The 13818-nt window shown below is 45.7% G+C and overlaps 2 protein-coding genes across 2 annotated transcripts in view; both read right to left on the bottom strand.

Moving 5' to 3' along the window:
* Window positions 1-82: 82 nt before the first annotated feature.
* LOC129341634 (uncharacterized) lies at window positions 83-1264 on the bottom strand. Its single transcript, XM_054996913.1, has 2 exons — window positions 863-1264; window positions 83-770 (listed from the first exon to the last, which is right to left on the bottom strand). The coding sequence occupies exons 1-2, from the start codon at window positions 1163-1165 to the stop codon at window positions 201-203; spliced, it is 873 nt and encodes a 290-aa protein (XP_054852888.1). The 5' UTR covers window positions 1166-1264; the 3' UTR covers window positions 83-200.
* Window positions 1265-2713: 1449 nt separating this feature from the next.
* Window positions 2714-13818, bottom strand: part of CFAP251 (cilia and flagella associated protein 251) — a 36164-nt gene continuing 25059 nt past the window's right edge. The window contains exons 17-21 of the mRNA XM_054995877.1: window positions 10455-10545; window positions 9106-9249; window positions 5629-5857; window positions 5439-5540; window positions 2714-2963 (exon numbers count right to left, since the gene is read on the bottom strand). Of these exons, the coding sequence (XP_054851852.1) occupies window positions 2809-2963; window positions 5439-5540; window positions 5629-5857; window positions 9106-9249; window positions 10455-10545 (721 nt within the window). The 3' untranslated portion in view covers window positions 2714-2808. The remainder of the gene's footprint in view (window positions 2964-5438; window positions 5541-5628; window positions 5858-9105; window positions 9250-10454; window positions 10546-13818) is intronic.

Genomic DNA, 13818 nt, shown 5'->3' with positions numbered 1-13818 from the left:
ATGTTCTGATGGTAAGACAAAGGGAATAAATGCATTTAAACTGATTGAAAAGCAACTTTATTTATACAAACACGGGCTACATTCTACACAGTCTCCTTATCTTTTTGGAGACATACCCGGTGGTTTCTGTGATGGTAAGACAAAAGGCACGAACACATTTTTAAAAATTGAAAATGGCTTTGTTTTATATCAGGCACAGGCTACATCCTGATCTCTAAGACTGGTGCACATATACCACAGTAATTCAGTAAGGAGTTATGATGTGTGAATTTCTTTCTAATAATCTTCATAGCCAGATCTACATAACGTTGTTTGCACTGCTTTAATAATCCATTTAGAGCATCTTGTGCATTCTTAGCATTTTGAATCGCTTCTATATACCTGCCTAGCCGTTTAATATGCCCCTCATTCATTGTAAAACAATGGATACTTGTGGCTAGCAGTGTTATGGTATAGAGCATGGGCCCCATGGAGAGTTTAGTAGATACATATTTCAAGTTCTGGTTATAGAAATCCTCTTCCCATGTCAGGCAATCGTGGCCCAGCTGCGCGGGGATATCTTCAACACATCCTGTACATTTAAAAAACATTATCTCGCTGAAACAATGGTTCAAAATGGAATATGAAACAGCTTTGACTACTTCATTCATTGCAGATCTTCTATTTTTAGGGTTGACATAATCCTCTTGAAGGATGCCCAGTTCAAAATATCTATCCACACTGTCGTGCAGGGGCCATATCAGGCCAGGGGTATCTGAACGGCAGCATTCCTAGAAGAATTTACAACAGAGTGTTTAGATCATGCTTTTACAGTCTGCAAACATATATTTGGGTGAGCCTTGTAAAATTAGAGCATACGTACCTCTATTATAGTTGTAGCCTGCTGGGTTGTTGAAAGGCTGCCCTCAGGGCTGCCTCTTTTGTTCATATTAGGTTCAGCATGGTCATTTTCTACAGTCCTTGGCGGTGAACCAAACAGACGCTTCACAACCGACATGCTGCCATCTCCTTTGCGGGACATCTTGACATACATTCTTTTGAGGGCTTTACGCTTCACCTCGGGCACTGGTTCAGCCATTTCAAGCGTGTTTGTAGGGGTGTTCTCCATCTTGCACCAGCAAGAACAGCCGCAGAAGAAGCTGTGATCGTCCTGCTGCTCTTCCATTTAAAGACCAGGCTCCCCTGCCATCTCACCGCTCATTGGCGCATTTAAACAACATCCAGGAGGTAGGGCCAGTCATGACGCGTGCATAGCAGCGTCACATGAGCCCCTCAGGGGACCTATACAGAGACAGGGGGCTAGGGCCATCAAAAACCATTTCTGGGGGTTCGGGGAAGTGAAATGAGGGGTCACATGAACCAGCTAGGCTCTTCTAGGGAGCAGGGGGCTGGTCTGCCCCCCAATTTTCCACCCTAGCACCCCATAAACTCAAAACTCTTTCCTATTGGTCCACAGGGGCAGGCGGGACCCTGCTAGGCCCTTCCTGTCAGGTGGGGTACTGCTTCCGGGGTCTAGAGGTGGTACTTCCGGGTCTAGAGGCAGGACTTCCGGGGTCTAGAGGTGGTACTTCCGGGTCTAGAGGTGGGACTTCCGGGGTATAGAGGCGGGACTTCCGGGTTATAGAGGCGGGACTTCCTCCCAGAAAGGGGCGGGGCACCTGTCACTTTTTGTTATGACATGAGGTACCCCCCTTATTCTTCTGGCATCCTCAGAAAGGGACTTTCAAGGCAAGGGAGAAGCAGAGGTGGTTTGCCATTGTCTTCCTCTGCAGAGTCTTCCTTGGTGGTCCCCTCTCCAAGTACGGACCTGCTGGGTTTCTGGGAACTGGTGAAAACGGGCTGTACCATGCCACCTTCCCTCCCTTATGTCCAGTACAGGAGATTTTTAGAGCCATTGATGGGCCACCGTATGCGGTTGGCTGGCAGCATTGGGCTTGGTGGGCACAAATTGTTCAATCCTGATTAAATTTATAAAACAGGTCTGTGTATGTTGGCAGCACAAAAAAAATCAGATATGGACCTATATAGTCTGATGTAGCACCTTTTGGGGTGATCAGTGCTCTTAAAGATGTAGAAAAGTGTGGTTTGCAGTCTGTAACATGGCTGTGTGAGCCTAAGTAAATGCTTCAAACTGCATGAGTTTTCCACAGGGACTTGCAGCATAAGTGCTGGCTGGTGATGGCAACTCATGAATAAACATACAGCAGGGCCTGATACTGATCAGGGCCAGTACATAGGGGAAGGAGGAATTCTCCCCTGTGCTGTTTTCAGTGGCTGAAACAGTCCAGGAGCCACAAGTGGAACTACTGTTTTCTTTATGGAGGAAGCCAGCACATTCCGTTCACATGCTGGCTCCCAATGGAGCAATTCTCCCCCCCCCCCACCTCCCAGCCAGTTCTGAGCTACCCAAATACCCGCTCTAGCCCCTTCCTTTAAGAAAACTATGTTCCTTCTCAGATTTGGAGACTGTGGCAGTGCAAACCAGAAATATCCTGACTGTTTTGACCAAGAACCCTAATCATCCACAGGCAAGTTGCCTAATAGGTTCAAACATCTCAACTTATCCTGTACCATGTGCTAATTGCCCTCAGCGTACACAAGCAAATATACCCAATACAGCCTAAAACAGACCCCAGGAGCTCTTAAACTGGACCAGTCCAAGAATAATTACTTGAGCATTCAGTTTCATTAACGGCTCATTATAGCTTGAACATCACCTTTAGTAAGACAATATAATGGCTGAAGGTGCTTTCGAGGAAATCGGTCACTAGAGCAAATACAAAACAAAGAACGACGAGTCAGAAGCCATTAAGACTTAGATGTCAGGGCAGTGCTCCCGGTTTCAGTTGTCTTTTCCATCCCTGTTAATGCTGGTTCAGGAATGGGCAGGCTCAGAATCTCTGTCACAAAATCTGCTGCTGTGATTTCCTCAGGAATTTCTTCCTCAATGAAGGCTTCTGCACCTGGAGGGGAAGGGAGGAGAAAAGCCCACAGTAACCGATTGTCGGATTTGGTACAGCTTGGAAATGGTGGTGTGCGGAATGGAATGTTTACAAAGCAAGCTGTTCTTTCAGTTGGCTGTTGACCCCTTCAGAAGAGAGACTTAAATCAGGCCAGTAAGGGATTTGCCCAGGGCAGATTGGCCAGTGGCCTCCATGTCTTTTGGCTGTTGCTTGCTTGCTTGAGCCACCTGGCTCCTGTAACTGACCTTTATTCACTTCTCTGAGAGTCTCTCTACATGAGACACCTTGGCGCATGCTTGTCAAGTGTAGGGAGACGCAATGTTAGCCGGGAAGTGTAGTTTTAAAAAAACAGAGCTGGCGGAGATCGCTCCTCAGAGGGTTTGTTAATTTCATCTTTGCCTCCCCAAAGACTCTGTCAATTTCACCTCTCCAGTCTAAAACTGTGGGGATTGCAACCAGAGGGCAGTGAGAAATGGAAATGGGCTGGAGCTGCCTTCCAGAGCTGGGCTTGGACCTGGAGTGGTTATAATGGGCTGAAGTTTCCCTTCTGGCATTTCACAGCCCCTTCACACAGCTCCAGTGTATAGCAAAGTCTTTGCCCTGTCACCGGCTCTGTCTTTTTAAACTACCCTTCCCAGCTACCATTGCATCTCCCGACAAGTGTTTTTCACATGTCAGATGTCTCGTGTAGAGAGACTCTTAGGCTCACGCTACGAAAAGGCTTGACATGCAGACCATATTGAGTTTCAATGAAAGGAAGAACCCCAGTCCAGGACATGTGCATCACTTCCCCTGCAACCTTTGAGAACTAGATGTTGCAGTCCAGAGTGGTACACACTTGTCATCTGGCAGGGCTCATTTTGCAATTGGGGGCGAGATAACACTAGAGCGTAAATGTTCCTCCCTCTGTCCTGTCGATTCCAAGTCAACATTGTGTCACTGGACAGCAGGAAAGGGGCACTCAGCCAGCCTCCTAATTAGTTCCCTTATTTTGCTCTAAAATGGCTCTCCTGATGCCAGAAAGCTGTGTTGCTTGCTACTGCCTCAATCCTAAACATGCTTAAGAAGCCTGAAAGAAGCTGAACGGAAGTCAATGGGACTGACTGCAGAGTAAACCTGTTTAGCAGCAGGCTGCCAAGAGGCATTTAGTAGATATGGAAGAGATGAGGGAGAAGCACCCTTCAGAAGCACCCTGAGGCTTATCAGAGCAGCCTGGGGCAGGCACCCACTTTGTATGGCGGGTGGGAAAATGTGGTGGGTATGCTGGGGGCCTGCAGGAGGCTGGAACATGGCATTACACAGACAGTGCAAATTTCTCCAAGATTCTCAGCTTTCATTTTTATCTTTTTAAAAGTACATCTCTAGCCCTTGCCATTATGACTATATGTTTGAAAGATGTGGTTGATGCCTTCTCAGAAGGCTTGCTAAATACTATTTTCATGCCGAATTTCATGGCTTCACACAGCTTCTTGCATCTCCCAATGTCTACCTGAAGCACAATAAGCTATACAGGAAAACATTTCTGGAGGAATTCTAATGTGAAATAAGAATCAAATCCTGCACGTATGCTTAATTTATATAATATATATCCCTCTCATAATTCAGCTCAGTGCCTAATTTTTATTTTCTTTTTAACGTGGTTTCTAATGACAGGTTTATTAGAGCTGCAATGCAACTAAAGCACAGCCTCACAGCTGGGCCACCGACACCTGATCCTCAGCACATTTACAAGGCACTGAGATCAATGGACTCATTTCATGATCTTATTTTGACAGTTTGTATTTTTTTTATCCAGTGCTATCAATGTGCTTGGTCCTTGAATAATGAGAAGACAGGTCTCTGCCCCAGGGAGCTTACAGTTTAAAACCTAACAAAGAGTAGATAGCTGAGAGAGGGGGAGATGATGAAGGAGAAAGAGGGGAAGAATCTGTGTACATTCCAGTTGCACACACCATGCTTACCCTTAGTTTCTGCAATGGATAAGGACTCAGGTGTGCACCACAAGCAAGGGCCTTTTCCACACATCCTGAAAGGGACAGCCCACTCACCGAACACTGGTGGCTTTCCCCCTTGATTCCATACGTCTCCGTTTTCAAAACCGTTGCAGGCTGTTTGGCTTCCGTTTTTTTCAGTGCCTTTTCGGGACCGTGGGAAAGTGCGCTCCCAGGAAAAGTGCTGAAGAAAAGTCAAACACCCTGCAACCATTTTGAAAGCGGAGATGTCTGGAGTCAAGAGGGAAATCCGCTCGCATTCGGTGAATGGGCCGTCCCTTTAAGGATGTGTGAAAAGGGCCAAGGTGAGTTTTGAGGGGGGATCATCTGAAGAAAGAAAGATGGAGAGAGAAAAGGCATCATTCTGACACATGTACAGTCTGATCTTGCTGACTGGCACTGTCAGCTTTATAATTTGCAGGATTGCACGGTATATCCACCCAGAGTTCTCCCTTTTTCTTTCTGGAAAATGTGACTGAGGTACCTGTGGGATCAAAGGTGCCGGCCTCCGAGCACCCTCCCTCAGGGTTCATGCCCAGCAGTGTGGTGAGGCACTCCGCCAGCTCCTCTTCCGTGAAGTGCTCTCCTGTGTGGAAGAAGACGAGGAGATGTTGGAGAGACCAACTCTGTCGCCCCGCCACTCTCCTGCTCTTCTCAGGGCCTGCGTTGCCTACCTCTCTGCTGGAGCAAGAGCAGCAGATCATTCCTGTCCAGATTCATCTCTTGCTTCTCGTTCTCATAGCCCAGCACTTGGAAGGCAGTCTCAATTTCTTTGAAGGACAGCCCAAATGCTGGCCGGTGATTTATATAGAGTTTGATGAAGTCCCCCAAGTTGATTTCAGTCACTTGCTTTCCGGTCTCAAGATATTCGCCAAATTTGACTTCATTGAGCATGTTTTCAATCTGAAGGAATAAAGACACATTGTCATAAACTGAGTGGCTGAAACAGATGGAATGTCTAGTAGTTCTATTCTGTGCCGAGGCAACTCAGCGGCAATTCCACAGCCATCAAAGGATACTCGGTCGACAGAGATTGAACTCCAGGGTAAAAGAAGGCTCAGAGCTTGTCTCACATCAAAGGGGACGCAAGATAGATTCAGGTTGAATATATAGATTATTCCAACTGTCCCGGGCTGGCAGAAAATACAGACCCCAGAACTAAGAAAAACAGGAGTGATGGACCTTCCATACCTTGTAGAGTTGTCAGCTTCCAGGTAGGGGCTAGAAATCTCCCAGATTGACAACAGATCTCCAGACTACAGAGATCAGTTCCTCTGGAGAAAATAGATCCAGAGGACTTAGCCATGTTAGTCTGTAGTCGCAAAATAGTAAAGAGTCCAGTAGCACCTTTAAGACTAACTCAAGAGTAGAGAGCCAAAGGTCAAGGAGGCACACAGAAAGGTTGCAATCAAACAACTGTTAACAATAACCAGTTTTATGTCTCGGTGTAATAACCAGAATAGTCCAGTTATTACACTGAGACATAAAACTGGTTATTGTTAACAGTTGTTTGATTGCAACCTTTTTGTGTGCCTCCTTGAGCTTTAGATGCAGAGGAGTTAGCCGTGTTAGTCTGTGGTAGCAAAATAAAAAAGAGTCCAGTAGCACCTTTAAGACGAACCAATTTTATTGTAGCATAAGCTTTCGAGAATCACAGCTCTCTTCGTCAGATGCATGGTACAGAAACATGGTACAGAAACTGGTCCTTGAGCTTTGGCTCTCTACTCTTGAGTTGATCCTACAGAAGGTTTCCCCCTAGGTTTTGGCACCTTTAAGACTAACCAACTTTATTGTAGCATAAGCTTTCAAGAACCACAGCTCTCTTCATCATCTGAACTGTGCTCTCTTCAGATGACGAAGAGAGCTGTGGTTCTTGAAAGCTTATGCTACAATAAAGTTGGTTAGTCTTAAAGGTGCTACTGGACTCTTTACTATCTGGAGAAAATGGCTGCTTTGTCAGGTGGACTCTGTGGCATTATAGCCGACTAAGGTTCTCCTCCTCACCAAAACCCACCCTTCCTTGGCTCCAGTCCCCCAAATCTCCAGGGTTTTTCCAACTCAGAGTTGGCAACCCTACACACACAAGAGTTTTCTGAGCACTTCCCTCCACCTTTTTTCTGACTTTTCCTTTCCACACTCGTTCCACACTGACTGCATGGGCACTCATGGCTGTGTGCATCAGGGCTGCCATGGTAACTTGCCACCTCCCATTATTTTTTGTACTTTTCTTCATGAATGCAAATAGCACTATAACCATTTTATTAATATTTGAAATGAATAAGCTGCAATAGACCTTTACTATAACACTATAGCAATGATCTTTTTCCTCTTTGAATCAAAAAGCCCTACAGTGACAGGATAGAAATTTTTGGGGGGGAAATAGCACCTGCAGGGGGCTGAACATGGGGGAAATATTTATTTATTTATTTATTTATTCAATTTATATACCGCCCATCCCAGGGGCTCTGGGCGGTGAACAGTTAAAATTGATAAAAACAAAAACTAAAATCAATATACAAATAATAAAACAAATTAACAAGGTGCAGTGGTGGGGAGAACCTTCCCCATAGTGCCAATAGTGCCAATATCAGCGGGACCTTTGCAGTGCAGGAAAACTTGCACCGTTCCTTCCAGATGGCAACTTAGACTGTGTGTGCTCTTTCTAAAAAGATTGGAGTAAAACAATTTTGGGAAAGAACACATTGAGGACAGGGAAAAACTACACAATGTGTGGAAAAAGCACTCTAGTTTGGAAGCCAAGGTGAAGAAAAACTTGCATGTTGAAAGTATCTGAGATATATGCCGGTAGTCATCTTGCGACTGTAAGAAACTGCTCTTGTCCAAATAATACACCCTCTTTTGTTGATTGCATTCATTTTATAATTTCTAGTTTTATTTTTTCCTACCTCTCAAATAGCAAAAATTAAGATAAATGTGCTAAGGCAGCACAGAGTGCAGCAGTTTGCAGTTTTATGTGTAGAACACTAAGCCATTTATACCTTTAAATTCCATAAATATGCCAAATCTTAAATGCTAAGAAAAAAATAAGTATTTTGTAAAGTTTACACATATGTACATGATGTATTTTATGTTGTTAAAGCAGTAAAATAAATTTAGGTTGGACAGGAAAATTAGTATTGCATGTATTTTGGTTTTCTCCCATGGGGGGAAATGTGTCCATGGCTTCAAACCTTCCAGAAATTGTACATCCCAGCACACATGCATATATAGACATGTACACTTAGTATGTACCCACTCCCATCCACATATTTCAGTTTTACAAAAGCAAGGAGGACTAAAACTGAAGAACATCAATTCTAGCAACGTATTCATATTATAAAAAGTCCCTCCCAAGGGACAGTGATTCACCCTGGTACCAGAAAAACGAGGCTGAGTCTGGTAAATTGGGGCCACTGGAGGGCATGCAGCCAGGAATAAGCAGGATGTTATACCAGAGAAATGATGCTTGGCCTTGCAGTTTTCAGGGACGCAAAGTCACTGTGAGAGTCCAGCTAAAACAACAACTTCCTTCCACCAAGGGGGGTGGGGTGGGGTGTGTGTGTGTGTGTGTGTATGTGAGAGAGAGAGAGAGAGAGAGAGAGAGAGAGAGAGAGAGAGAGAGAGAGAGAGAGAGAGAGAGAAGGCGCCTTTTGGTGTGAAGAACACCAGCAGTTCTTCAAGGATGATTGAATATGTAGCCCAATTCCCTGCTCAGTGTTGTGTGGCAGGGCAGATGCATGGCCTCGTTCCCTCCACTGAGCAGAGATGTGCAGACACAATGGGAGCAGGGCCAGCCTTCTTCAAAACAGCCAGAGGGGGGGGATCTGCAAACTCTTAATCCCCTTTGTTTGTCATCCTTGGGAATTCAAACCAAGAAGGAGGAAGGAAACCAGATATGATTGATTTTGAGTTTGGAACCTAACTGGGGGTAAAGAAGAGGAAGGCAGTATGTGAGCGAGCACACGCATGCACACACTTTCTCACTCTATATATACAGGCATGCCAACTGAGAATATGCTACAATAAATCTGTTAGCCTTTATGAAACTCCTTTGTTTTTCCATAGTAGTTACTCCACGTCCACCTTGGTGTAAGCGAGATCAAAAAGTGTGAGATTTGGACATATGCCGTTCGTGCTTTTCTAACTCTGACCTGTTCCTCCGATGGGTAGAAACCCATCGCTCGCATGACGAAAGGAATCTGCTCCAAGGGAATGTGTGTTGACACCTTTCGGGCCTCCATGGTATTGATGCCTTGATGACACAGCTGCGCGTAGTAAAAATAGTCTTCCAGTTCCTGGAAGGAAATAGAATACAAAACAGAAGTTCTGTGTGCAGAATGCAAATCAGATTAGTCGATACGTTAGGCAATTTCTAGTAATTTCTTCAGCACTTTGTATTCTTTATTCGTGTCATTTGTAGTCCGCCTTTTCACTGAAACTCAAGGCAGAGTTCACTTTCACTCAAGGAAGATTTCACTTTCACTTCAGAATGCTGACTGTTAAAGACTTGTGCTGCCTCAAAACTTTTCGGCTTAGCAAATGGCTACACACATACATGAACACCCAGGAAACTGCTTGGTCTACCAAGGTCAACATTGTTCTTAGATCCAGAGGAGTTAGCCGTGTTAGTCGGTAGTAGCAAAATAGAAAAAGAGTCCAGTAGCACCTTTAAGACTAACCAACTTTACTGTAGCATAAGCTTCCGAGAATCACAGTTCTCTTCCGCAGAACTGTGATTCTCGAAAGCTTATGCTACAGTAAAGTTGGTTAGTCTTAAAGGTGCTACTGGACTCTTTTCTATTGTCTGTTCTGACTTGCAGCAGCTCTTCAGAGTCGCAGCTAGAGGACTTTCACGTTGCCTTTTACGTAAGCCTTTGACTGGAAATGCTGGGGTGCTGATCCAGGGACCTTCTGCATGGCAAGAAGGGTGCTCTGCCTCTGAGCCACATTGCCCAGATCCCCTGCAAAGGAATCTCATACACATCCGTGATTTCGATACATGAATCTCCTATCGGAATCTGGTATAAGAGCTTGGGTGGAAGTCTGCTTCAAAATGTTGTATAAAGTGAATTTCCATCTCCATTGCTGTAGAGCAACCCAGAAAATTGGGTGGCAGATGCTTCTCCTGCTCTGTGATTCCACCCCCTGCACCCCCAAAGGGGCTGTTAGGGTCTTATTGTACTTTGTATGTCTTCCATTTGGATTAGGGCAAGGGGCTCTTGGCCAGACTTGGGGGACCCAGCAAATGCTTGCCCTCGCTACCCTCCACCTTAAGCCATAAAGGAAAGGTGGGTTATAAGTACTGTGATGAAATAAAGAAATAATAACTGTATCCCCGGCATCCCAGCCAATACAGTACAGGCTTATAAACTGCTACACTTGGCTCTGATGAGCGCAGTTCTCTTTGGGGTAGCCGCTCAAGAAAGCTTTTGTCGGCTGAAAATGTGTTTAGCAGTGTATTTTTGTGAACCGACTTGAAAGGCTGACGTAGTGCACTTACCCTGAAGAATTCGCCCTCTCTGCCACCATCCAGTAGGTTGTAGAATGGGATCATATCCTTCCCGCCCAGGGAAACTGCTGCTTCCAGAACGCTAGAAGAGGCAGCGACACAAACAACGCTTTTGCAAGGCACTGTTACAGACGTCTCTCTCTGACGCTGCCACTTACGGCACTTAAATCCATTTCCTTACAATTAAAAATTCTAAGCCTCTCTGCAAAGACTGAGAGGTAGAGATCTAAACAGCAGTAAGAGAGGAGATAAAAAAAAACGGGGGGAAAGATGTAAGAGAACAAATATCCTGCCCTCTCAGAACCATGAGCAATTTTAAAAAACCCAACACAGAAATAATGAGGCCCATCAATGTCTCCAGATCAATATAATTTTAAATTAAGTGAATTAAATCTTTCAGCCTCCAAACCTGCCCCTACATAAGCCGAGAGCGGCTTGCTTTGTTCAGCTTTATTTCAGTTCCAGTGAAGTGCTAAAAAAGTTGTAAGGAGTAGTTAGAGTGAAGTCTGAAGAGTGATTCACACTTGATGAGGACATCTGTGTAACTGGGAAGCCTGCATTCTCGTCATCAGCCGAAGGGCGGGGGGGGGGGGGGGTTGAATAAAAGATACTGGGGAAATTTTAAAGATAAGATTTCGAGAGCCTTCAGTGTACACACAAATCTGCTCGTGAAGATCTGGATGCACACTGAATGGATTCTCTTCATGCACACCTGGGCTGCAGAATAATTTTATTTTTTTATTTACGTCATTTATAGTCCACTTTTCTCACTGAGACTCAAGGCGGATTAGTACAATCAATATCAGGAACATTTTCACAAACAGTGCCATAGGATAAATAGATACAAGTTCACAAAGACTTCCGTTAGCAGGAATCGAATCCAACACAGTGGTGAGGCTTGTGGTTCCTAACTCATTAGCGGGTCATCTGAGATCCCCTCCCTACAATACAGCCCTCCTATCTGAGTAAAAAGCCTTTTTGAATAATTCGGTTTTGCATCGTTTGCGGAAAGCCAGGAGAGTAGGGGCTCTCCTGACCTCCTCAGGCAAGCCGTTCCACAGGGTAGGGGCCACCACAGAGAAAGCCCGTGTAGAGGCTGCTGTCGATGTCACTGATGGGCAGGGTGGCACCTGCAGGAGACCCTGTTTGGAAGAGCAAAGCTGTCATTCTTGACCCACCACATGCTCAGAAGCCATATTCTTAGGACATTTATTTATTTCCTTTTTAACCTGCCTTTCCTCAAAGGAGTCTGGGCAATGCAATCCCTGTGGCGGATTACAATCAGTACAGTAATTTAAAATACATATAGCTTTAAAACCACGTAAATATTTAAAGTGTACAACAGCAGACTTCTCCAAAAAAACACAACCCGGCCATCTCCATAAGTATTTAACAGGCTGGGTGGTAGATACTTCTAGCAGGGGGGAATGTTTTGCTCTAGTTAGCCAGCGGGGAGGCCCAACCAGCGTCAACCATACGCCTGGTGGAACAGCTCTGTCTTGCAGGCCTAGCGGAAGAATTAAAAATCCGGCCGGGCCCTGGTCTCTTTAGACAGAGCATTCCACCAGGTTGGAGCCAGGACCGAAAAGGCCCTGGCTCTGGTCAATGCTAGGCGGGCCTCCCTGGGGCCAGGGACCATTAACAGCTGTTTGTCGCTGGATCGAAGCATCCTCCGTGGCTCATATAGGGAGAGGTGGTCCCACAGATACGCCGGTCCCAGTCTGCATAGGGCTTTATAGGCTAATACCAAAACCTTGAATCTGATCTGGTATAGCAGTGCATCTTTCGCTGTGTAAGGAAGCCGTCACATTAATGGTAGCCAGGGCTTTTTTCCAGCTGGAACACTGTGGAACGGAGTTCCGGCACCTCTTGAAAATGGTCACATGGTGGATGGCCCCGCCCCCTGATCTCCAGACAGAGGGTTGCTTGGATGGCCCTCCGCGCCCTGCGGCGCGAAGGGCAATCTCAACTCCCCTCTGTTTGGAGATCAAGGGGCGGGGCCACCAGCCATGTGACCATTTTTGACGAGGGCGATTTAAACTTTTAAAAACTCCCCCCTTGTTCCAGCTGACCCAAAGTGATGTCATTGCGCAGTCCTGAGTTCTACCACTGAGTTCCACCACCTCTTTTCCCAGAAAAAAAGCCCTGATGGTAGCCGACAGTAACACAAGGCCTAGCCTACGTCTTCCCTGCTCCTCTCTCAAAAGACCACTGAAGCACGGTCGGTTCCAGGCATTTTTATCACTTGCAGCAAAGTAACACATTCCCTCTTGAGCCCATAATGCCGCTGGGCTAGTGTGGGCCAAGCTCTTGCTTCCGGAGCTTGGCTGTGATTCCGCCAGTGCAAAGCCAAGCGGGGATGCCCGTCATCTTCCGCGCTGGTGATGGCTGGGAGCAAGCCAGATCCTTGGGGTGCACCGGCAACACTCTCCATATGGTGCGATACCAAATGGGCACTTCCATGGCAAATCCCCCTGTGCAAAAGACGAGGTCTGCGCACACGAGACCCTGTCCCCCAAACACTTTATGCTTTTATATATAATTAAGTTACACTTGGATGTTAAATATTGTGGAGACGCAGAGGCCGCAGTAAAGTGCTAATTAACTCATAAAGAGTCTTCCTTCATAAACAAATTACGGAGGCATTCAGCGCTGCTGGACCCTTGCCAGCAATTATAAAGAAAGGATCATTTATATTCTACTGCTTTCACTTAAAGCTTGCGCAAGCCAGACCTCCGACTGATTAAGCTGCATAAACCAAGGTGTGCATCTGTGTGCGAGAGAGACAAAGAATGAATGAAATCAGGACTCTCCCATCACAATCTTTTCTGGACACTCAGAGATAGTTAGTTGGATATCCTTGCTGATTCTCTATGGGTGTTAGGCATCGTTAGGAAAATCCCAGGGCATGACTGCGCCCATTTCAGGCAGTGTCTAGTTCATCACAACACAGCCACCGAGGTCACCACGGGGTGGCAGACCCCCTGCCAAGAATGCAGTTTCTGTACTTGTTTTGGCTGCAGATGTCAATAAGCCAGCAAAAGGTTTCTTCTCTTCTAGGAAATGCAGAAAAGCTCGTACATTGCTTTTAATAGCAGAAAGCAATATGTCAGCTTCTCAGAAATGCCACAGTAAGCATTTTGCAAGAATGACAAAGGCATGTTGTGTCATTTCTATTTGACAATAAAGACATTCGAACGGAGATTTCTTTTTCCTTCGTGCACAATTAGAATCAGAGCGGCTAGCCCCAAGGGCGGAGGTCTCATTCCTCAAGGACTGGTTGGGCAATTTTCCCTACCAGCAAGGAGATGTTCAGGGTTGATCCTCCTGACGTTACAAAGTCATCACATTTATT

The sequence above is a fragment of the Eublepharis macularius genome, chromosome 13, assembly GCF_028583425.1.
Source record: "Eublepharis macularius isolate TG4126 chromosome 13, MPM_Emac_v1.0, whole genome shotgun sequence".
NCBI classification, from domain to species: domain Eukaryota; kingdom Metazoa; phylum Chordata; class Lepidosauria; order Squamata; family Eublepharidae; genus Eublepharis; species Eublepharis macularius.
The sequence above is the reverse complement of the archived record's forward strand: the minus strand, read 5'-3'. Positions and strand labels throughout refer to the sequence as shown.